The sequence below is a fragment of the Ixodes scapularis genome, unplaced genomic scaffold (genome assembly GCF_016920785.2).
Source record: "Ixodes scapularis isolate PalLabHiFi unplaced genomic scaffold, ASM1692078v2 PGA_scaffold4__175_contigs__length_147842914, whole genome shotgun sequence".
Taxonomy (NCBI): Eukaryota; Metazoa; Arthropoda; class Arachnida; order Ixodida; family Ixodidae; genus Ixodes; species Ixodes scapularis.
Genome location: NW_024609879.1, coordinates 95,935,876 through 95,961,184, shown reverse-complemented (window position 1 = coordinate 95,961,184; position 25,309 = coordinate 95,935,876). Strand labels below are relative to the sequence as shown.

General features: G+C 46.4%; 2 protein-coding genes across 4 annotated transcripts in view; one reads left to right on the top strand and one right to left on the bottom strand.

The window, feature by feature from the left end:
• Positions 1-25,309, top strand: part of LOC8039644 (sulfate transporter) — a 53,049-nt gene that overhangs the window by 13,012 nt on the left and 14,728 nt on the right. For all 3 annotated transcript variants that reach the window (XM_040210278.1, XM_029981576.2, XM_040210279.3), the window contains exons 2-10: positions 3,035-3,289; positions 5,179-5,289; positions 8,293-8,447; positions 8,762-8,926; positions 9,051-9,206; positions 12,497-12,579; positions 14,629-14,776; positions 15,110-15,223; positions 18,604-18,681. In XM_040210278.1, coding sequence (XP_040066212.1) covers positions 3,035-3,289; positions 5,179-5,289; positions 8,293-8,447; positions 8,762-8,926; positions 9,051-9,206; positions 12,497-12,579; positions 14,629-14,776; positions 15,110-15,223; positions 18,604-18,681 — 1,265 coding nt within the window. The remainder of the gene's footprint in view (positions 1-3,034; positions 3,290-5,178; positions 5,290-8,292; positions 8,448-8,761; positions 8,927-9,050; positions 9,207-12,496; positions 12,580-14,628; positions 14,777-15,109; positions 15,224-18,603; positions 18,682-25,309) is intronic.
• Positions 21,366-23,342, bottom strand: LOC115316881. Its single transcript, XM_040210280.3, has one exon. The coding sequence runs from the start codon at positions 23,340-23,342 to the stop codon at positions 21,456-21,458; it is 1,887 nt and encodes a 628-aa protein (XP_040066214.3). The 3' UTR covers positions 21,366-21,455.

Here is a 25,309-nt window from a genome sequence, read left to right as displayed (position 1 = left end):
AGACTCATAGGTACTTATACTCGGTGACTCTATGCAACAGTTCATCTTTAAGGCTATATTGAAACTGGGAGACATTCTTTTTCTTTCTCGTCAAACTCATGGAGACAGTTTTTTTCTTTGTTAATCACCATTTGTCAGTCATCGCACCAGTCGGAAATCTTTTTAAGGGATTTGTTTAGTAGGATGTGATCGTCTTGGTTCTTAATTTCTTGATATATGATACAATCGTCAGCGAATAATCTTATGTTAACATCAATGCCATCGGCTATGTCATTCATGAAAAGAAGAAATAAAAATGGAGCTAAAACTGAACCTTGTGGGACGCCGGATACTACAGCAACTGGTCGCGTAATTTGTCCCTCGTAATAAACAAAATGGAAACGGTTTTTGAAGTAATCTTCAGTCCATGCATTTATCGGTCCTTCGCCCAAAACATGTTTAAGTTTTATTATCAGTTTGTCGTGGGAAACGCGATCAAACGCTTTCGAGATATCCAAGAACACTGCATCTACCTGACTTCTGTTGTTTATGCCCATCGTGAAATCGTGAAGAATCTCAATTAGCTGTGTAACGGTCGATAGTCCACTCCTAAAACCATGCTGGTGTGGGAATAAGATATTGTTATTTTCTACAAATGATGTCATGACTTTGAGAATAATATGCTCAAGAAGTTTGCAGCAGGTGCAAGTAAATGATATGGGCCTAAAATTTGAAGCTAGAGTCTTATCGGCAGATTTATGTATAGGGATTACTTTCGCAACTTTCCATTCGGCGGGTACCGAAGAAAGGAAGAGAGAATTGTTAAAAATTAGCACTAAAGACTTGCTAACCCATTCGGCGTATCTTTTAAAAAACATTTGGAATTTCGTCAGGACCGTTACTTTTTTGGTGTCTAAATTGAGTAAAAGTGCAAATATGCCTGGTTCCGGAGCTATTAGGCTTCCAAGTTCTTCAGCAGTGTTGCATTGTGGTAGAGTTAAACTGTCATTACCATCATCAGCTGTAAATACCGACTTAAAGTAACCGTTCAATTCATCTGCCATTTTTTTTCTCTATGGAGCTCATACAATTCATTTGAGACTTTTTTGGGTTAGCGTGGTTCCAAAATTTCTGAGGTGACGTTTTCATGAACTTGTGGAGGGTGACATTATAGTACTTATGTTTGGCTTCTTTAATTTTTACAACGGGAAAGCAGGGATGTCACAAAGGTACCCGATTTAGACAAGCTGGTGTTTGTGAGCTCGTTGTAAAAAACTGCTAGAGCAACAAAATGTAAGCGTTGCCTCCCATTCTCCTTGTCGGAGGGTGCAAAGCTGCCGACGCTGGCGGTCCCTTTGAGGTCTCTTCTAATTGAAACCAGACGGAAGGACGGCCACGGAGTCTTCTATTGTACTGGGGCACCCTCGACGCGTAGTACGGACAATAGTGGGTTGGAAGGCAAGCAAGTGTTGTCGAATGCTACACGAGCAACATACATGCTGCTACACATTATTTTTATTATATATATATGGTCTTTTAGTGTAGTTTCATATGGAAAATCTCCTCCGAAAAAAAAAATATCGGTGAACCTCCCGAAGCATTTTTTTTTCTAACCGCTACAGGCGTTTCAAAAAGCCGGCTCTTGAGATGTCCCCCAAAAGTTTTCGAGAGGCAGTGACTGCAAGCCATTGCTCTGGAGCCCGTGTCTGATCTGCCAGTGCGATACACCTTTTCTGCCATCGAGTGATATGACCACTGCAATTTTTTTTCGATCCTCTGATGTACGATTTTTTATTCTTAGCTTAGAGCACGGGTGGCCAAGCTGTTGCTTTTTGCGTGTTAAAATGCGGCTCGTGGCTTCATAGTATACCTAACACCCCCTTACCCCCTTTCCTCCCGGCCACATGAGCGCTTCCCCGAGACGAGAAAAAGAACGAGATTTAAAGCGAGACAGATTCCGTTTTGGTTCTGTGCTACCGCTCCCATACGTACGTACAGTCGAACTGCTTTTGACTTGGATATATCTAAGGTAGTTCAAGTTTCATTTATTGGTCTAAAAAAGTTTGGAACCCCCTTCCCTTTTTTTCTGCCATCTTTTTTTAAGCGGTTTTTGGAAGTTTGGAAGAAGAGTAATACGTCTAAATGGCTGCGAAGCTCTATATTTTGTGAACTTAGAAGAAACAAGACCATTTCCAAAACTAATTGAAACATCTTACCTTTACCACAGACAGGATGTAAGAGAGAAGTTTGAAAATGCCTCCTTGATCTTCATGAGAGATGACCGTGAATGTGCCCAAAGTGACAGTGGTTTCTATATTACAATCGCATTAACTCTTAATTATTTACTTTACTATTTGTATGCAGAGGTCTGTTAGTTTGGGGCACGAGAGTTCAGTTATTAGAACAGGGTGGACGAGGCGGTTTGAGCCCTAAATACTCTAACCACCAATATTACTTTGTTATATGTTTTGCTTTATTGTTCAAGTCCCCATATGTAAGATAAAAGTAAATAAATGAATTAAAAAAAGTCAGTAATTAAAGGGGTCATGAAACGATATCGGGTTGGAATGTTCATGACTTTAAAGAATGTTCATGACTTTAAAGAAGTCTGAATATATGGACACACCGTATAGGTAGGAAAAATAAACCTTCTATAAACACTAAACCACAAAGTTGGCATATTGTTTTATATTGCTCGGAAGAAAATAGAGGCCTTTCTATAGGCATGCACAAAGAAACAAGAACACAGCAGTCGTCATATGTCGCCGACAGATGGTTAAATCAGAAACAATAACAACTTCCTGCCTAAAACCTAACAGCTGCTTTTTTTTTTTTTTTTGTAAACGTAATATCTACGCAGTTGTCACAGATGTTTGCAGGGACGGAAAATATATATGTTCTTAACCATACGCAGTAGGGCCGATCTTTTATTTAGGTGACGACTAGAGATCACATCTCAGGTGGAACACGACCAAAACACACATACACACACACTTCAACAATTGTGGTATTGCTGCCATCCTAATGGAGTTACCTGAAATCTATGTTGTGGCAGGAGCGTCGGAAGAGCCGACCGTAATGGTGAAAAGAAGAGCCGTGACCAGTAGTTTTCTCAAAGAGGTTGCGTCCACACCGGCTCTGCCGAGAACAACAGCGGCTCAGAGGGCCAAGAGGACATTGCGTCAAATCCCCGGGATTCTTCTTCGGCTACTTCCCTGCATCACGTGGGTGGCAAACTATGACGTCAAGAGGCAGCTTGTCCCCGATGTCTTGGCTGGACTTTCCACCGCTGTTCTGCACGTGCCACAGGGTAAGCGGGGCTGGAAGCGAGGTGAAACTCAAAACATTTAGTGCTGGAGAATTAGTCGCACTCACTGACTGGATGAGAACATAGCCTTCTATATACTGACAAAGCCTGGCAGATCGCCACGAGAAGCGGCCGCCGAAATGGAAAAGGGGGAGCGGCAAACAACGGATGAGAGGAGAGCCACGTGACTGGCGCCCCGCTGCGGCGAGACGCCGAAACACAGTTCTCTCTAGCGAACAAGCGTGTATCCGGTCCTCGCTGCTGCAAAAGCTGTGAACTGACGTCAAGGTTCTCCAAGAAATGGTTCTTTGATGCTCTGCTACCAGATCCTTGCCTTCCAAATCTGCGACTGAGCACTCTATGGCTCCATCGTCGAACTGCCAGGCTTTGTGAGTATCGATGAGGCTATGGTGAGAACGACAGGGAGTTCCTTCAGTTTCCCAGGCGCAAGCTTCCTAGCTCCGATATCGTTTCGGTATCTCATGAACCTCAAGCGTGCACGCGCAGCCAAAGAACGGGGGAAGGCAGCGAGCGCATGATGGAGGCTTCCGAAAGAGACGCTATTCATTATCTTGTCAGTACCAGAGTTTCCATCGCGTCTGCTTGAGCATAAGGGTCGAGTCAGTAGGTTGATGGCGGCCATATTGACGCCGTAGAAAGAAAAAACACAAGAACGTAACGTTTACAAATATGAGCATTGCACTGCCGGTGAATTACGAAAGATTGGTAAGCAATGGGCGTGTTGCTTTGGCTTCCAAAACCTGCAGTCTCTAATATATACAGATCACAAACGGAGATTGCTAGTCAGTTCCTGCTCGAGAGCGGGCTCTGCCAGGTTTGCTCGCTCGTGACACTGTAGAGCCGCGATATTGTAGCCATCAATTTCAGTACCGCGGCGCTGTTATGAAACGAAGCTTAGAACTTGCAGTTTTCTGGGAGTGACAACACCGTACGTGTACAATGGAAAAATGTGCCGCAAACTCTCAGGGAAAATAAATTTCTGTCAGGAAGCCTCAGGTTGGCGGCGGCCGACGTTTTCTGAACGGCCTTGTCTCGCTAAAGGGACAAAAACAAAGACGAAAAAATATGTTGTGTGGTTTAAGCAACCTTCCCCTGTACCGCTTGTAGAGAAAGGTTTTGTTCTGTGACCAGCTGGTGACACTCAAAGGCAAAAAAAAAAAAAGTAGCTAAAATGAGAGAAGGCGCAGGCAAGCTCGTTTACGGCAATACTGGGGAAAATCGAGAAAAGAAAAAAAATACCAGAAGGGGACAAGCACTACGAATTCCAAAACGCAGCTTCAATTTTATTTACATGACAGTCTCGAGACATTAGTGACCGAGAGGGCTAGCGCACACCAGCTTGGAGCACGTGGATCGAAAGCCCGCGTTGCAGAGTCCAGGGATACTGGGTTCAATCCCCACCCGTACCCGTTTCAGTCTGGACGAGCATCGTACCGGCGTGCGGTCGTGTATCACTACTGCGTGGTGCACGTTAAAGAACCCAGGCTATAGCGGTTACACCGCACTGGCCAGATTGCTAACCTACAGCTAAGACACCAGATGCCCATTGGGACTGACTAACTTCCGGCTGTATAAACATCGACGCAGCATAATTACACGACAGCCTTCTTTTCAAAACGACATGGTGACCATCAATGTCTTTCTAAAATTTTGACGTGACGATAAGACGCTGTGAAGATCTCAGAAACAGGCTCCCAAATATGCCACGAGGGCGAGTGACCAGTTTCTTTTAAAGTCAAAAAACGTTAGCTTTTAATATAGGCCTCCGGCATCTGTTTTTTTTTTTTGTGTGTGTGTGTGTTTTTTTGCATGAATACGATTGATTGATTGATGTGCGCAAGAGTTAACTATACATTTCACTGTTCGCCCAGGCATGGTGTCAGCCATCATCTCCGGCGTGGGTCCCGTGTATGGCTTGTACAGTTCTTTGTACCCGGCCCTTGTCTACGTGCTGCTGGGCACGTCGCCCTACATCTCCATGGGTACGTATCAGACTTGTACCGGACGCATTACAAGTAATCAAATTACTTGTAATCGATTGCTTTTTGGAGTAATTTTATAATCAGTTGATTACTTTTATTAGGCAGTAATCACAAGAGTAATCTTATTACTTTTTGAAGTAATAAAATTACTTGTAACCGTTACAATTTGTCCACGCCCCCCTCCCCCCGGCACACGCCTTTTTTTTATGAAATGACAAAAATACAATTTGCTGTTGTTTTTTTTTCGGACGGAAAAAAAGAAAGATTTTTGCGGAGCTGTAGGAAACGAGGTCAATCTCTTTCTATGTACAGTTTCTGTGGAATGTCCGTTTTTTTTTTCTTTTTTTCGAGCTTGGACTGGGAGTGGGAAGCCCCAGGAAAGCCACAGTGCGTGACAAAGGCCATTCAGGGCGAAGTTTGAGGAAGCAGAAGGTAGCTTTGTGGGTCGTTCGTTCAAACTAGCCCCCTCACGCACACACACACAGAAATAAAAAACAATAAAAAAATCCTGCTTAGGATACCTACTCGCAGCCCGTAGGAGAACCACAACCGAAGAATGCCTAAAGCGGATGCAAAATATAACAAAGGCAGTTGAAGTATTTCCCCATTTCCCCTACGTGGTCTTTGTGACAAGCAATGTTTCGAGTTGAGAAGTGGTCGGGGCGATCTCTTCCACTAATGGATACTACACATGACCCGTTTCAAATCCTGGAGCTACTGCTCTTTTGTATAACATACGAGCTCATCCACATGTGAATAATAAAATATGAAATGAGCGACGCAAACTTTGAGCGACAACCCTTGCTCAAGCTTAACAAGATCTAAAATCCCCTCCGCCCCCCCCCCCCCCCCCCACACACACACACAAACTGGCGAACGCCCAAATCATTAAACGTCTTCAAACGAATTCTATGCTTGTGTCTGCATTGTGAAGGTGCAACGACCACGAAGAGGGAGCCAGTTTTTCTTCTTCAATACTTGTGCAAGTGTGAAATATAGGTTGGAAGTAGTTCATTGTTATGAGCCGTCAAGTAATCAAGTAATCTAATCGAACACTTTTTAGCCAAGAGTAATAGTAATTGTAATCGATTACTTTTTTTTAGTAACGTGTACAAGACGTATATACAACGCGCGTAGGACATTCCACATCGGTGACGCCGAGGGACGACGCCGTTGAGTGCACTGCTGGCTATTTAGTGATAAAGCAGTGATGACGAAGTCGAGCCGGTGTAGATTTACCTTTTTCCTAAACAAACTGAGACAGGGTGGCGATCGGGAAGAATCCAAAGTGGGAGATAAAGGGACAGAATGACAGAAAACAATGTCTTAAATACTTAGTGTTTAAAAAGCAACAAAACAACAACAACGAAGAAACAGTTTTTTTTTACACCTTGGAAAAAGAACCACGTCGTCTCTATTTTGTGTTTTTTTTCTTTTTTAGTGCAAACTGCGCATTTGTTTTAGGTGACATACTTTCCTATAGAAACACGTCGTTTTTTTTTTCTCTTTTTTTTTTTTGTAGCGTTAGTTAGTCGTCGAGAATTTCACTGCGTGTTATGCGAAGGATCGCACTTTAAACAATGCGCAGAATAGGGCGTACAGGTAGAATTTGAGAGAGAGGAGGGCATAGTGGCGCGCAGGGACGTCAGAAGGCCGATCTCTGGTTGGAAAGATTAGGACGCAGAGCCTTGGTCTCTACTCAGTGCTCGAATGCACTCGAAGACTGAGTATGGTTTCAATGCTCGGTCTAATAGATGCCTAGTTGTTTTCTCGAGTCGCAAGTTTTAGGTACTACAAATGCCAGTCGCCTTTTACCTACAAATTTTTGCGCTTGAATAAAAAATTTGCAATGGTAATCACCAAAATTTTTTCATCGGCTGTATCCAATTAATGAATGACCCTGAATTTGACGCAAATTGAACTACCGAGGAACGGTTCTCCTCCCATTGAACGTCTGTGGTTCGCAATTTCACTGTCTTAAGCGAAGTCCCTCGAGGTTTGAAAACCACTGCCCCAATTATTATTTCAGTTTGTGTTTTAAGCACTAATTAATTAAGCAAAAGCGTAATAAAGTAGGTTCAAAGAGAGATCGTAAAGGAGCTCTCGTTTCGTTCCGGGTTTCGTGCTTAGAGAACACTGTTTTGAATGACTCTTGAGAGTCCCCCTTGCATACAAAATTATAGTTTCGAATACATACTCCTCGGTGGCTTCAAGTATATTGGAAGCACGCAAGGAATATTTTTTCGTAAGATTTTTGTTTTTGTTCATGTAGTTCTCATATGTTTGCCTTTCCTTATAAGGAAGGGCAAACTTACGAGAACGTCTTCTCTAATGTGCCTGGCACAGCCAACAACAATGAGCTAAACCCAGTTGTACTATTACTGCAGCAATAACTTGCGTGATGTAGTAAACAAAAAAACGTGAAACATAAAAAAAAAAAACGAAGGTTGCTCAGTGAAAAAGAACTTAAATGCATATAGAAGTATAGCTCCTACCGGCTTAAGAAACGGACGTTCGCAGTTCTTGCTTCCTCATTTGTTCTCCCGGCGTTACTATCCGCTGATGCTACAATCTCAATGGCCGCGGAGCCATAATGAGACTTGGAACCCGCCACCCGCATTAATTTCGAAGCTTTCATAGTTAAGCATAGCAGAACGAAGCAGTTCAAGAGAAAGTTAAACGAAGCAGTTCAAGGCTTTCCATAAAGCTCTCTGCTTGCTATGATTGGGGGTTTCTCCTTTTACCTTCTCTCCAGCGTTCGCTCTGCTAAAGAGCGTGTAAGGTTTTTTGAGAGGCCCGTAACAAACTATACATCTAGTGTCAATTCGTGGAGGTCACACGAACGTTTTAGAGTCAACGCTAGAAACGGAGTGAAAGAAGACATCGTGTTTTCTTTCGGTTATAGGGCACTATGCCAACGGAAGCGTCCCAAACGAATGGCGATGATGCTACATTCGTGTCCAGAAGCAATTGACGCGGTCCCATCTTGGTGTGTCGTCGCAGGGATGTTTCCGGTGACGGCACTGATGACGGCCAACGCTGTCAAGAAGTTCGGGGTCGAAAGCAACGCAACGGTTGGCAACGAGAGCTATCCCGACTTCGGAGATTCCCCGGCCGGTGTGGCCATCACTGTTACGATGATGAGTGGGCTGATCCAGGTGGGCTAGACTTACTCTTTCTGCGCTAATAAGTAGCCAGTAGCATGATATCATAAATATGACGATAGGTTGTTGACAGAGGTTTGAGAAAAGTGATTATAACCTTCTTGCCTTCCGTCATTCATAACCTCAGTCTAAGAGAAGACCAAACCATTTCTTTATTATAGAGGAGGCTTACAACGGGATTATGTTTAAATCACTGATCGTACTCTTCTTATTTGCACTGAAAAAAGAAGACTGAAAAAGCGCATCCCCTTAGCGTAGACTACAAACTGACCTGCTATTATTCCAAGCGTTTCGATCTGCTCTTACAGATCGCCCTGTGGCTACTGCGCCTGGACAGGCTGTCCGTCGTCATCTCTCCCATCATGGCCGAAGGCTTTCTGGCCGGAGCTGCTTTCACAGTTGTCGCCACTCAAGTGCCGCCCGTCTTCGACGCTCCCTACCAGTCATTCAAGGGCGTCTTCGGCACAGTTCTGGTGAGTGTTACCCCAGCCGTAGTAACCGTGGTCATAGTGCCTGAGTTACTAACAACTCCAGAGCCGCTAGGCATGCAGGCAGATTGATTCTTGAACTGCTTCGTCATCACCATTCGTGCGACAGAGCCTGTACAGCCTGATGACGAACATTCTTTCGAGCAACGTGGTGACAACGTCGATGTCCCTGGTTGCGTTCGTCCTGCTGGGAGTATCCAAGTTTGTGTTTGGCCGGAGGCTCAAGAGGGTTACTGCCATTCCATTGCCTGCGGACCTGATTCTCGTAAGTATACTCAGAAGCCCCTTCCCGTTAATGGCTCGCTATCACTGCGGAAACCAACAACCTACACTGCACTCCAACTAAACACAGCTTTTGAGGACCCGAATGGTTTTTGACAGTACTCTTTGTTCACGTGGCCGGCTGGCAAGACTCAAGCATAAGAAGTGTTTTCGAATAAGGCGTTTGGCACTTCTGCAAACAGTGCTTGTCGGATGTCCGCCTATGTCCTGTACTGGTAAGATATCATTGTCTTAGTTTAATCACGTCATCAATACATCAATAAGAAGACGCAACATGTTTCACGCACATATATAGGGGGATCGGTGGCCGAGTGGGCTAGCGCACACCAGCTCGGGGCACGTGAAGCAAAAGCTCGCTCTGCATAGCTCAGGATTCCTGGGCTCAATCCCCACCCCTGCCCGTTTCGATCTGGATGAGCATCATACCGGCGTGCGGTAGTGTATCACTACTGCGTGGTGCACGTTAAAGACCCCAGGCTAGGGGTTGTACTGCACTGGCTAAATTGCTCATCTACAGCAAGTGACTCGTCGCAACTTTAAAATGGCTGACCAACTATACGCTGTATAAATGTCCACAAATCCCCAATTAATTATTTAGACTTATGGTTGTTTTTAGTTACATTGTAATTAAATTATTATTTTTTTGTTTTGTTTTGTTTGACATTGGGGGGGGGGGATGAAATACGTTCTATCTATGTATTCCTGGTAGTTATTTTTGCTATTTTGCACACCACGCCCCCAGGAGCATATAAAGAGAAGTTTCCAAGTATATGTATAAATATATACTATGTACGTCTGTACCTCTATTCACCCATAGCATGTTTCAGCGATCGAACTACTGCGATGTGCAGGTGTTCTTGATAATGTTAATAAACAGGCGAGCTGGTTGAAGTAACAGATAGTTAATACCTGTTTCTATGTTTCACTTTAAGATCTCTCGAGGTCACGGCGAATGTCAAGAAACGTTGTTAGCTGAGTTTGAGACAGGCTGTTGCTCTGTTCCTGTACTTCCGTCGTCTCCGGTTTTAACTATATATGCAGCTGTTTCTCGTTGTTGAACAAAAATCCCGGCGATCTCGGAAAGTGGGCTAATTAATGAAGAGCCGATTGACATCCCTGATGCTCTTTTCCCACATGGTTTCAGTGTGAAGCCGAGAACAAGCGTGACATTATGGGTCCATTTTACGTTAGTGTAACGAGGAAACATTATTTCAACCATAGACGGACGGAAGGTTAAAAGGGACAAACGCACAAGAGTAAAAGAAACCTTAAAAAGGCGATGCAGCGTCTTTTTTTCTTTTTACTTTGCATAAATATTGCTTAGAACGAATTTCTGACGATAATGACATATGAAAGACGCGTTAGTTTTCCATCACACGCAATAGAAGTTGCAGAAATAATTAAATAAAACAAGCAGCGTGCACCCCTTCATCTCGCAGCAAGAACAAGCGGCCACGTCATTTGGAGCTGATTATATGCCGCAAATGTTGATCATAGCCACGAGCTAGGGTTGGCAAAGCATAGGACACACGCTGAGCTCCAGACATTTTTAGGGTTCGGCTATTTTCTTCATTGCCGCGGTTGGACACGAGTCACTATCCAGATGCTTGTCGAGCTATCGATTATCACGACCCCGAATTGAGTGCTCACGCAATGCTCGGGTCTATTCTATGAGCCTTATTCAGGTGTCGTCACTGGGGAATGCTGCGACCGCCAGCTACGTCAAGTTTTGCGAAGGAGAGAGTGAATGAAAATGATCGCTTTTGTCCTTGAATTTGCCGCGCAACAAAGGAGTTACTTGGCCAGTGACGTTGCGTGTGAGCATCCTTGGGTTCCACTAGTGCGAGTAAGTTCGTGTAAAGTGAAAAACATTCCAACCGTGCATCGTTGCACGGCCCCTTTAACCTTAACCCATAGAGTTATTATAATGTACGCTAGAGGTTCAACTGGCGCTAGTGTGCTGTTGCAAATTGAAGCAGACAGCAAGCAGTCCGAAATCGACTTCCGGTAATGCATTTCTACAGAAAAAAGCGAGTGCATTTCCTTCTTGCGCTCGATTATAAGAGCAAATATCACGAATAATTCGTACCTACTAGGCACATTGGAACATTTCCCAGACACGCAGATAAAATAATTGGTCAGTTACGGTGTTTTTATTTTAAAATCGTGGCATGAAAAACGGTGCTAAAGCCGCTTCGTATATGTATTTATGTGCACTGTCGGACACTGTTAGCGCGAACACGGCGCCGGCGCTTTCCAGCATGGGGGTATACGTGCCAAACGAACGAAGGACATGTGGAAAACCAAGAGAGACGGCAAGAACTACGCAGCAACACTGGATAAGTAGCTCCTTGTGCTTGCAGACGATCAAAATAAATTGAAAGTCACGTAATATAGTCTGATTTGCAATAAATAAGTACTGCTTTATTCTTTCTGCTCATGAATACATGCGAAGATGCTTGTTCTGTGTCCAAATCATCACCCGCACGCTCCAAATCTTTGGGAAAAGCCAGGGAACAGGTGCGCGATAAAAACTGCCCAACATAGGAAATAATAAGAAAATACACCTTTCGTAACCCACGTACTTTATTCTTTACGTTTCGAACGTTTTTTTAACCACTCGTAAAGATACACGGCGGGGGAATTTTCATATAGTGAGAAAACAGGCATAATTGCAATATATAAGCACCAACAGAATGCTGGCGCACTTTGAATACGCTCTACATTCCTTTCGATTGTTATTTTGCTTGGAATCGTCGCTCGTTTCTAGATACCTGCCGTGAAACAGAGGTTTGGGCCTGAAATATAGCGAAGTTTAACTAGTTCAGTGGTAAAGGAAAAACGCTGTAACTAAAACAATTACACTTTCACAATATTAATAAAGGTACATACTATCCGGTACAACCAAATAACAAAACTTATTAATGTTATTTTCCGCCGACGAGACAAAATTCACGCGCGTTTTCCCATAGGAATACACAGGAAGACTGGAAAAGTAGACTGCATGCTGCCTGCTTCAATTTGCAACCGGAAGTCCCATAGACACTAGCGCCAGCTGAGCCTCTAGCGTGTATTATAATAACTCTATGCCTTAACCAGCTCGCCTTTTTATTAACATTGTTTTCAAGTATAAAGGGTATTATTATTAATTTGCTGTGTTTCGTTTTTGGCCTAATTGTGCGCGCTAGATGACTCATTTCAAATGTCTTCTATATACCTTCAATTAATAAATAATCCTCTCTAAAAAAGTCTGGTGTTTGCATGTACATGCAGGTGGCAGCTGGAGCGACGATATCGTACGTTCTCCACTTGCACGAGAGTTACAAAGTGTCTGTCGTTGGCGTCATCCCTTCAGGGTAGGTAACTCTCCCGGATACACCCTTGGTACCTGCAATTTGAACAATACTCCGAATAAAGAACGACATGCATAAGAATGAAGTGCTAGCGGATTGTTCTTTATAAGGCTTTGTGCTGACGATAGCGCTAATTATAAAGAAATCCTTAACGTATCTGACACCTCCGTCCTTCAAATTGATATTAATAATGTCGCTCATTGGTGTGCTGATTGGCTCATGGAACTTAACATCTCTAAATGCAGATCTATGAGAATGTCCCGTCGCAATAAAACCTGTCCTTCCTACTACATCACGAATTCAATTCTGCTTTCTGTTTCCTCCTATCAGTATATTGTTGTTCATCTATACCTCTCCTAGAATATCCATGTCCATTATGTCAGTAAAAGCGCTAATCAATTACTATAGCTATCCCAAACGAAAATTTTCGCTAACTCGTGTGTCTCTAAAGCTTTTTTTATACAAAACTTTATTTCGCTCTAAACCGGAATATGCAGCCTCTATCTGGAACCGCGGTATCACCCTCGCATCTGCTGTTGAGGCCATTCAGAATCGTTCCGCTTGTTTCATTTTTTCGAACAATCATCGCACAGCCAGCCTCTCCTCTATGAAAGCATCTCCACGCTTACCTAACCTCTTTTTTCGTAGAAAATTATCTCGTTTATGTATTTTTCGCAAGATTTATCACTCTAACCCCGAACTTCGTGAAACATTGTTTATAGAACCATCTTAGATATCATCACGAACAAATCAGCAGTTAAAGGTCATCCCCCATTGTAACGCCTCCTCATTTAATGCCTATTTTCTTCCCGAAACATCAATAGATTGGAATCGCCTTCCAGCGCCCTTAGTCTCAATAACTGATGCTGCTAATTTTAAAGTTGCGATTAACAATTTTCTTGTTGTTCCTTAGCCATTGTTCCTATTTTCGCCTTGTTCGTTTATGTAGTCATATATTATTGTGTTAAAGCTCACTCCTCTGGAATGCCTTCGGGCCCTGAGAGATAATAGAAGAAAGGAAATGAAATGAAATGTTGCTGACTACTCTGGCAGGCGCTGTCAAATAGAACGTGAGAAAACCCGAATTATCTGGAAATTAAAATACACTGCCTATGCGCATAGAGTAATTTGCGGCGCGAACGTTCCCAATATGGATTCCGGCGAAATCTCGTGACAGGCGTGCGTCACGCGAAATCGCCCTGTGAAGAAAGGTTAAAAGAAAAACAGAGATACATGAAAAGAAAGAGAGATAATATAGCCATTGCAGAACAACTGCTAAGTGATTGCGCAGGCCAGCATGATGCTCAATCAGGTCAAATATAGTGGGAGCTGGGATTGTGACCAGGAATGGCACCTTGGTTCTACAATGAATTTTGAACTCACTTTCGCAGTCCCTATCTGACTACAATACAATCTGAAACATCGACGTTTCTTATCGACACTGCATTTACTAGAAGAGCGACATGAAAAGCCGACATTGAAGTAGCATCATCAGCGTGACATCGTCAGCGTGACGTGACAAAGTCACGTCACGCTGACGTGACTTTGTCCGAAGGCAGAAAGGACAATGCGTTGAAGGAAGAGAAATTCCGAATTAAGCGTAAAGAAAAAGAAAACGTAAATCAAGTGTAAAGAATTAAAAAATCTAAGTGTAAAGAAAAAGGAAACCGGAATCAAGGATTAGCAGAAAAGGAAAAAGAGGAATCATTAAATGTTGCTAGTCCAGCGGTGCGTATGTTATATTTTTTCTCTGTGTGTTTTCCATGTTCAGCTGGCCCCATTCACAAACAGACAAAGTCACGTTCTGAAGCACAGATCTTCGAGTCTGGATATAAATTACACGATTACGACCAAAGTTAACAACTCTATAGTATAACGTATTCTGCGGAAAAAAGACTGTCAGGAATGACCAAAGGAAAAAGTAGTCAGCCGCGTGTGAAAGAACAAATATGACTTAATTAGGACGCTTAGAGCAAGCAGATCGCGTGATTGCCCTAGAAAAACAAGGTCAAAGATTTGTTTAGTGCATCTCTGACGGGTTGTTTCTTCCAGGTTCCCGGATCCGCTGACGCCTTCGTGGAGGCACTCTTTGAGCGTGTTACCCGACGCGGTGGCCATCGCCTTGGTACAGTTCGTATCGGCAGTGTCCATGGCAGAACTGCTGGGACGCAAACAGCGCCTGAAGGTAGACGCAAGGCAGGTAAGCGACTCTCAGGATTCTGGCCCAAATCCTGCCCAGCTTTTCAGGGCCCAGGCGAAACATGCCGAGTCACTGCGACAAAGGCGCGGTGACTGCCAAATAGGGCTACTGCGCTTGCTCAGAACGCGCTCCACAGCCCGGTTGACAAAGAATGCAGCGCACAAAAGGCGATTATTGGGATGGTCTTTCTGACGTCACGCACTGCGGTACCGCTGTGCTGTCGGCATCGACCATGTGCAGGTGCCTCATTCTACCCGAGGATGGTTTCTGATCAGTGGCCGCACCTTGTGCAGGAAGACGTACGCTCGTTTGTAAACAGCGCGTTGGTTTCAGGAGATGCTGGCGTACGGCGTGAGCAGCGTGGTAGGCTCCTTCTTCCAGTGCATCCCGACGGGCTCTGCCGTCGCTCGGTCCATCATCCTCAAGGACGTCGGAGGACAGACACAGGTGCGTGACGGCGGCGATTGACCAAAGGCGACGGCGTTCGTACGGTGATTCTCTTGGATATGTCCTCTAACCTTGGGCCGTTGTTATTTTTAGTGTTCATCAACAACTTGCCGTCGCAGGTGCTGCACTCCAAAGCATTATTGTACGCAGATGACTTGAAGCTGTTCAGGAGGGTAGAGAATGTACAGGATTGTCTGTTGTTACAAAACGACGTATGTTCAATTGAGCAGAGGTGCATAACAAATAGACTACAACTTAATCTCAAGAAGACTTCAGTCGTGTCAATCAGCAGGAAACACGAGAGCATAGTGTTCAGCTACAACCTTTCCGGAGGGCACATAAAGCGTGTATCTCTGTTTTTATTCAATTTATTCAAGTTCCCTTAAAGGCCCTCGTTGAGGGCATTACATAAGGGGGGGTACGTAACACGAGAGTATAAAACAGTAACAACGACATATGCGAATACATGGGGTGCTGCAAAACAACGTGGCATCGCCACGAGCAACGGCAATACACAAATTAGTCTGGGTACATGGGGATGTAAGGGGATGAAAACATTGATACAGCCAGTAAAGCACGAGACAAACAAATAAAAAAGGCACAGTGGGGCTAACAGAAATGTGCACAAAGAGCGTTGCGAAATGCGGTGGGATCCGTCTGGGTCACAATAAGTGAGGAGAGGTCGTTCCAGTCTACAATAGTACGAGGGAAGAAGGAGGAGTTAAAATAGGATGTGCTGCCTGAGATGCGGGAAACGTGACACGGGTGATTTAGCCGCGATGAAGATCGCCTGTGGGGTAGGAGCTCGAGGAGCGGGTCTCGGAGCGCAGGGAAGTAGTAGTAAATTTTGTGAAAGAGACAGAGTCGCGCTATCTTACGGCGGACGTTTAGTAAAGGAAAGTTCAGTTCGCTCTTTAGGGCGGATACACTAACCGACCAATCGTATTTCTTCAAAATAAACCTGGCAGCGCGGTTCTGGACTGCCTCGATATGATTTAATAAGTATATTTGGTGAGGGCTCCAAATGGCCGCAGCATATTCCAATTTGGGTCGAATGTATGTCTCATAAGCCAATTTTCGCACGAATGGGGGAGCCGATTTCAGGTTTCGTCTTATGTAACCGAGGCAGCGAGACGCAACTTGCATTTAGATTTGTTTAGCGTCATTAACCACCTGGTGCACCATGCCTGGATTTCGTCCAGGTCTCTTTGAAGTAAAAGGTGGTCTTCAAAAGAAGCTATTCTTCGGTATAGGACGCAGTCGTCAGCGAAAAGGCGGATGTTAGAGGCAATTTTGCCTGGAATGTCATTAATAAAGACCAGAAAAGGTAGGGGACCAAGAACCGAGCCCTGGGAAACTCCCGAAGTAACTTCAGCGCGGGTGGATGTACGGCATCTTGGTGTTCAAGTGGACTCCAGGCTGTTTTTTCATCAACATGTGTCACAGATAGTTAATCAAGGCCTGCGATGTCTTGGTGCGGTGTCACGGATAACTAGAAAATTTAGAAGCCCTCATTGTGTTCTCTCTTTATATTGTTCACTTGTCCGGCCGCGTTTAGAGTTCGCATCCGTAATATGGAACTCTGTTTCTCTCGGCTACAGCAATGTAATCGAAGAGGTACAGCGGAAATTTATTCGTATTGTATACGATAGGCACATTGGTCGTCGACGTTTTTACAGCTATAGCTCGGTATTAGCAGACATAGGCCTCCAGTCTCTTCACGACAGGAGGCTTGCACATGATATGAACTTTTTGAGAAAAGTTGTGCATGGCACTCTTGAATGCGACGAGTTGTTGTCATCATTGTGCTTCCGTGTCCCATCTGGGAAGGCGTGTAAATGTATTCACACATTTTATACAGATATTCATTCGAAGTGTCCAATGACTCGGTTACAAGATACATACAATTCAATGTTTTTACAAGATGACATATTTACTTCACTTTATCTTAGTGTGCCTGTGGCAACCACTTTTATTTTTAACTAACTAGGATTTGATGACGCGTCAGACTGATTTCTATTGTGCTCCTCGGCAACCACACTGTCCTATGTAATACCCTTTTTATTGTTAACGCCACTGTGCGAAACATGACAAAGTGTACCGTCCTGTAGGCCTCACGGCTGTTGACCGGCACTAAATAAACTATCTATCTATCTATCTATCTATCTTATCAAATATACTCGAAACTTCAAGTGCTTCGTTGAGGAGACTCCCAAGTTTATGGAATCGTGCTCGCGCTTATGCGGGTCGATAGGCCGCCGTACATGCACACACGGTATAGGCTTGCGCGAATGGTCGAACCAACGAACAAATGCACAATGACGCGCACAGGAAACGCGTCATGTTGACAGATTATCAGTTCTCCGTGCATCGTACTGGCGCGTCGCACTGCGGTCACTCCCGATTCGCCCTCAGATAGGATGACAACACCACCACAGCTTGTAGATGTTTCCCCAATGACGGCCGGATAGTTTTTTTGCTGTTGTACTTATTGGCTCGCTTATATAGCCAATCAGGGGTTTCTTTGAAGAAAAATGGTGAACGGGCCGTGCGGTTATAGCCAGTCACGGGTTGCCATGAAAACAAAAAGACAATGGAGTATGTTCATTTCGGTGCAATTTGTCCAGTGAGTTTGGTCAAGACCATGTACACCGATGAAAACCTCTTCATTCCCAGCTTTTTCTTCTTGGAACGTCATCAGGCTACGACGGTGGCAACTCAGCTGTTGGTCCCGAGTTCGATGCGGACGCATTGATTGGACACGAGCCCTAGCCGTACCCTGACGCAGTACTCGGCGTGTCCAGTCTCTGCTCACGCTGGGTCGTAGTGTGACGGCATCAGATTTCAAATGCCTTCCATTTAGCTGATGTTGTCTATTGCGACTGCCGCAGTTTTGGTGGAGTGTTGTGAGAGTACTGAATTACGTATCCTGAAGAAATGTGCGATCGGAAGTCAACACAAACATAGCAGTGTTCCACTCAAATATGTTACGTAATTTTTTGGTAAACTCATATTTTCACTATGACCAGTGGCAATGGTACCTACGGACGTTCTACTTCCTGGTCCACACCTAGAAAAAAAAAGTCTTTCTGTCACTTTCTCTCTACGCGTCTTTGGCAGGGAGGTTTCAGAACCTCCCTGCCAAAGATTATCTTCAGCCTTGAAAGCGTTGCATTCCTTCGTGCAACAGGGTTTCGCGTTTACTGCAGGGGTTGGAAACCATATATCTGGTTCTGGGAAGTCAGAATAAAACAGCAATACCCTATTACTATAGAAGAGGGATAATAAATCGCACTGCATTTTTTTTATTGAGATGTAACAGCACTGTAGCGACGAAAGTGTGCAACGTATACCATTAGAGCGAGTTTGTCTATTTATAGGTTTCAGGGCTGGTATCCAGCGCCGTCGTGGCCGTCACACTCTACGCCTTCGCTCCACTTTTCGAGCCTCTACCAAAGGTATGCCTCGACCTATCACATGTCGCTACTTTTTGAGATATGATTGAGAAGCAACATAAGTGATAACGTAAATGTCTGCAATGTTGCAAGCTCCTCAGTTTGCCAATGCCCCGCACCACCATATATATATTTAATGATATGACGATTAGAAAACTTTGCATTGCCCCTTTGTCATTCCGTGACTGTTCAATAAGTGCACACGAAACAACAGAACCAACATTTTCTTGTCGGTCTCTCACCTTTTTCTGTTATTATTGTAAGGTAATATATTTGATTGAGTGAGCGTGATAGAGTGCGCGTGTGCAGGGCACGTGGTAAAGCCGCAAACCTGCAGAGTAAGAGAACGCCTTCATAGACGCTTTGCAGCAACTGCGCATGGGCGCCGCCATAACCGACCTTCAGTTTTTGTTTCCTTTTATTCCGTTTACTTCCCTTTGTCATTAACATGGCAGGCCAGGTCATTGTCATTTTAGATTCTACTGTGTCCTTTTCTCCAGCGTTGGCCTCTCTGGAGTCTCTTAAACTCCCATCTCTGGTGGCTCGGTCCCGGTAAAACAAGAGAAGGTCAGCAATGGCGGATGTAGTCTGGCGCGTGCGTAAAGCGTCTATAGCGTGGAGCCCACGTTCGTACTCACAGTAGGGAGTTTTCGTAGATCCGTTCTCGCCGTCGCGCCGCGCTCTCCGCAACCCGCTACAATACCCGGAACTCTACAGACAAAACCCTTGGCGCGCAGGCGCAGTAGCGGCTTCTTCGTTGTGGAGGGTTTAGCGGAGGGGGAAACGCGGCCTATACGTAAACTCCCTAACGTCAAAGTTCGCATACAGCGAAGAGATAGAACTATTGGCGAAGTGAACGATCGAAAGCGTCTCGGTGGTTAGCCTACCACGACTGGCCAAATGATGACAATGACGTCAGCAAAGGATTTCTCTTCGGCGGAAATAAGACTAATGCAAGAACTTCAATCGTGACTGTGTTGGCAGTGTTGGTTTCAGAGCGCAATAATTTCAAGCTTCCACCATGCTACTTGACAAACACCTTTGAACTTGTTGTTCACAACGTAATGACGTCGCGAGAAGGGACCAGGGCGCCTCCAAAACATCTCGCCGCCAATAGGGGACACCATGTCCAGCTTGTTTTCCCCAAATATATGTGTTTACCAACACAAGGCGCGTGCACTAGATTTCTTTACTTCATCTTTCTCGATTGTGAGCGCGGCGCAAAGATTTGCCGCGACTCGCTCCCAATAGATCCTGGGTTCAATCCCCACCCCTGCCCGTTTCGATCTGGATGAGCATCGTACCGGCGTGCGGTCGTGTATCACTACTGCGTGGTGCACGTTAAAGACCCCAGGCTAGCGGTTGTACCGCACTGGCTAAATTGCTTATCTACAGTGGGTAACAATGTCGCCGTGTTCTGGCAGACTAAACTCCTGCTGTATAAACAACTAACGACTAATTTGTTTTTTGTTTTTCCCAATAGACCTGTTGCAATACACGTACAGCGCCACGACGGCGGGGAATTTTGGGAACCCTCGGTACAAATCACGTGCTTTCTCGTTGCGTCTCTGCGACTGCGCCTGAGTCGCGACAGCTACTGCCAACAGCCACGGTAATGATTATGAACCTAAACCAGAACTATACCAAAACGTCCTCGGATGGTTTGCGTGGACGTTTTGGCGAGTGTCAAGTCATGGCCTTCTCTATACTGACAAACCCTGGTAGTTCGAAGACGGATCCATAGAGCGCCCGGTCGCAGATTTAGAGCGCGAGGATCTAGTATAGCACAGCATTTCTCGGGGAGCCTGTAGTCAGCGCGCAGCTTTTGCAGCAGCGAGGACCCGAAACATGGTTTTCAAACCCGACGAGAAAGGAAGCGGTACTGCGAAGAACGCGAGGATCACGAGCGGACAAGTGTGTTTCGGCGTCTCGCCGCAGCGGGGCGCCCGTTACATGCATCTCCTCCCATTCGTTGACTTCCGCTCTACACCTTTTCACTTTCGGCGGCCGCGTCTCGTGGCAATCTGCCAGGCTTTGTCAGTGTGGAGGAGGCTTTGTCCAAGTGCTTGGAATTGGGATTATTCATAGGTTCGAGGCTAGTCGGCTAAGCAATGAAAACGAACAAAAAGAAGACGGATGCGCGAGTAAGCCTTAAACATGAATTAATAGACGTTGCCACGCCCATAAATGATACAAAAAGGCCACAATAATAAACCGCTAAGATCGTAAACAGCCACACTTGGCGCGGGCGTCGCTGGCAGGAGTGCTGGGGAATCGGGTGGCATCGCTACCTGGTAAGTTCCAAACGAAGCGCCTCACTCAAAAGCCGCCGATTTTTCTACTATACCCGTATTCTAGTTCACTGTAGTACCGATGACTCCTGTAATTCGTCGCGCGGCAAGCGGGGGCTTTGGGATTTGGGCAAAGGTCTTATTTTTTCCCCTGTGCTCAGTCGAGAAGGATGAAGTAAAAAATCTGTGAGTGCTGCGTCCGCGTGGCCCTGCTTATGGGTACCGCGGGTCTAATGCTGTGTCAAAACAAAAACAAATCGACTATGTTGTAGTCCCCATCAGTGTAGTTCTCAACTTAACCACTAGGGGCGCGATGGTTAGATCTCGTTCCCCATAAAGTCGTTGTTGTTGAAGACGTTTATTGATAGGTGAAAATTTCACCAGTCAATTTGTTGGAGCAAGTTTAAAAATGGATGGATAGGCGGGACATTGGCAATTTACAAGTAATAGTATAGCTGTGGTCCCGCCACTTGGAGTATAGACCCCCTAGATATGAATGTCCAAGCCGGTCTCACTCAGAAATCCGAGCAGACTGGACAGGACCGCGACACGCATGTCTTTTTCTCCCACTGGTTTACACCAGGCTTCGAAGCACGTAGGGCGGTGTTGTTGTTCTAGCGTGTTCAGGGCTTTCGTCCTTTCTTCATTAAAAATCGGACAGTGCCAGATCAGATGACATTCGTCACACTTGACGTCTCGATTTCTGCAGTAGATGCAGCCTTCGGAGCAGGCTTCTTCTTCTTTCCTTTGCTTCTTTGACAATAGACTATAATCGTGATCTACTGCCGTTGAAGCGTTGGCGAGTTTCGTCTTCCTCTCACGGGCCGCTCGCTCCCATCGCTGGGTGCGGGCTAGCGTGATGCCGGCTTGGGCCCTTAGCCTTCGGAGGGTGACTGTCTCGTGCCGTCGGAAAGTTCCCGAAGGAATGGTCGCTTCGGGGGGCTCGCCTCTGGCGTTCAGTTTGGTCTGCTCAATTTTCTTGTATGCTAATTTGATATTGAGGATGGTTCCCTCGGGGTCGTACAAGTTGAAGGCGGGTGGTGGCGGTTCCACAGAGGGGGCTGGCCCCGGGTCCTGGCGTCGAAGGTCGATACGATTAAGCTCTTCGATCGCCGCCCGGTGCGCCCTCTCGTTGCCGGCGATGCCCGCGTGACCGGGTATCCACTCCACCCTGATGGTGAGCGGGTTTAGGTCGCGCCGTTCCAGGTTCTGCGCCAACCGGAATATTTGTCCGACTGCTCCGTGTGACATGACTTGCGTCCTGAGCGCTCTCACGGTGGCCTGGGAGTCCGTGAAGATGCGCAGTGTGCGGAATTTGTCGCTCGATGTCGCAGCCGCGTCTTTGATGGTTTCAAGTACGGCTCTGACTTCCGCTTCCTGCGCAGATCCGCATCGCTGCAGCTCCGTGCTTTTCGTTGTCTTCTCATAATGCCACGCCGCCGTGGCCGCCACTCCGTCTTTGAATGCTGCGTCAGCGTACGCATAAAGCTCGTCGTCACCTCCGTTCTTCTGCTCGTGCCGTCGAGCAAATTTGCGCCTTCTGCCGGTGTTTGTCGCCGAGTTCATCCTTCTCGGGATCGGCCTGGCTGGGGTGACCGTTGTCTTCTGCCACGGTGGGATGGGATCCGGTATCGGTGGTGGAGTTGTCGTTGCACACAGAGAGCTCCATGAGGGCATGAGTTCTGCTATGGCCCTGCCTTGACGGGTATGTGTTAGTTTGGCAGCATACATCCACTCCTGATGCCGTTGGATCTCTTCCAAGGAGAGCATAGGTACGGCTTCGTGTAGTAATTCCAGGCGCGTACACTTCGGCAGGCCCGAGATGCAGCGTCGCGCGTCATTCATTAGTGTTTCCAGTTTGGCCCGTTGATTGGTGTTGAGTTTGTAGAAACGAAGGCCGTAGGATATTTTGGATACCAGGGCGGCTTGTACTACGGTCCTCGCTAACCTTTCTCCGAGACCCCCGACTCTTGTCGCTAGTCGTCGTACGATCGAGAGCCCTTTCTTCCAGGTAGTTCGCATTCGCTCAATCCAGATGGTTGGGTCGCCGCCCGAGTGAATGTTCACTCCTAGGATGGAGTGCTCTGTCGCCTTTTGAATCTGCTGCCCGTTAAAACGCAGGTCAGCGTCGACCTTGTCCCAGTCTTTCCCAAAGGCCATATATCTGGTCTTCTCGGGCGATGGACGAAGGCCGCTCTCTGTCAAGAAATCGCTCACCACGTCGAGGGCCCGTTGGATCGTCGTCTCAGGAAGAGGCGCGCTGTCACTTCCCATCGTCCACACAGTGATGTCGTCCGCATAGACCGTGAATGCTAGGTCCGGAACGGCAGCGAGTCTCCATAAGAGAGGCGCCATCGCCAGGTTGAATAGCATCGGCGACAACACTGATCCTTGCGGCACGCCGATCTCGTTGGATTTCTCTGTACTACTCCTGTGCTTGCCAGTTTTCACCAGGTATTTGCGTCCGCTTAGAAAAGACTTGATGAAGTTCAGTGGCCTGCCTCGCACCCCTAGCTTGCGAGTCGTGTCGATGACTGTGGTGTGAGGCAGGGTGTCGAAGGCTTTCTTGATGTCCACTGCCACCAGGAGTTGGCGGTGGCATTGCGTCGGCCGGTTCATTAAGTACTCTCGAATCAGTACTAGACTGTCCTGTGTTCCTAGATTTTTGCGGAATCCTGTCTGAGCAGGGTGTAACAGCTCCCTCTTCTGCTCGATTATCCAGTCGATCCGTGCAAGCACCATGCGCTCCATCAGTTTGCACAGGACAGAAGTGAGCGAGATAGGGCGCATGTTGCTCGCGCAGTCGGGCTTCTTCCCTGGTTTCGGGATGGGGCACACCCAGGACAGTTTCCAGCTATCTGGGATGGTGCCCTCGCGCCAGTGGTCATTGATTAATTTCAACAGGTCTCTCTTGATCGCCTCCGGGAGGTTCTTGAGCATGGAATTAGTGATCCCATCTGGCCCCGCCGCGCTTCGCTCGTTGCCCTTTTCGATCGCTGCCTCCATTTCCCACTGTGTAAAATCCGCTTCATACTCCTCGTTTTTCGATTCTTCATGGTTGTAGATTACCGGGTTTGGGCTGGTAGCGGGCTGTGGGAAAAAGACGTCCCCTATCTCATCTAATATTTGCTTGACTTCCTTATTTTCCGCTAAAGCCAGGTTTGGTGCCGTGTTTCCCCCCTTGCTCTTGCCCAGCATCACATTGCATACGGCCCACATACGTCTCAGTGAAGTTCGTTCGTTGAATCCTTCGCACAACTTGGTCCAGTCGTCCCTGCACAGGTTGTTGGCGTGTCGTTGCGCCTCCTTTGCGTACCTGTTTGCTTTTCGGATGTCCCGTTTTTTCCGAGTGCGACGGTAGCGTCGCAAGTAGTTTGTTCTTTTGCGCCAGAGGGACAGTAGCCTGGTGTCCGGGATCGGCGCTCCTATTTCGACTAGGGTCTCGACCGTGGCAGTCTTGGCCGCTTCCCTCATTCGTTTTGTCAGGTCGTCAAAGGTTGTACCCGTAGACTCTTCTAGAGCGGCACGGAAGTCGTCCCATACTGTGGTCTTGACCGTTCTCTTTTTCTTGCGTCGCTTTGTTTTGCCAAGTATCGACGTCTCTATGGGGTGGTGGTCGCTGCCCCACGTATCTTCGAAAACTTTCCATTCGGTCTTTTTCGCAGTACGCGAGTCGGTCCAAGTCAGGTCGGGCGTTGTGTCTTGCTGTTTGATATTGGGCGTGGTCCGTGTCTTAGCACCCTGTTCGTTGATTAGGACCAGTCCTGTTCCGGTGGCTCTGCGGAGCAGCTCAGTACCCCTGATCGACGATTTGGCGTAGCCCCATTCTTCATGTTCGGCATTAAAGTCCCCTCCGATCAGGATCGTGTGCTTCCTTTTCTTACCGTACTCTCGTACTAGCTTCTCTATCCAGCCATGGTCGATTTCTGATCTCGTTTTCCTTGCCGTTGATGTCCTAGGTCGGTAGTACACTGACACTACCAGGATCGGGCCGTCGCATTCGCTCTCCACCAGAACGGCCACCACTTCTTGTGAGTCGGTACACCACTCTCCTGTGTCCACTTGCTGTTGGGGCAAGAGGTCCTTGCGAACCAAGATTGCGGATTGCGGTTGCACTTTCGTTTTGCCTTTAACGGTCAGCGTGATGCTCGGTTTGTCGTACTTGACATACCCGGTCAGCTTTATCTCTGCCTCGTGCGTTTCCTGGAGCAGGATGACATCCACGGGCGTCTTCCGCTCATTGAGTCGTAATTTAAGTTCAGACTTCTTGCCCCGCAGTCCCCGGCAGTTCCACTGGAGAGCTGTAAACGTCTTCTCGTTTTTATTTCGTCTATGGTGTT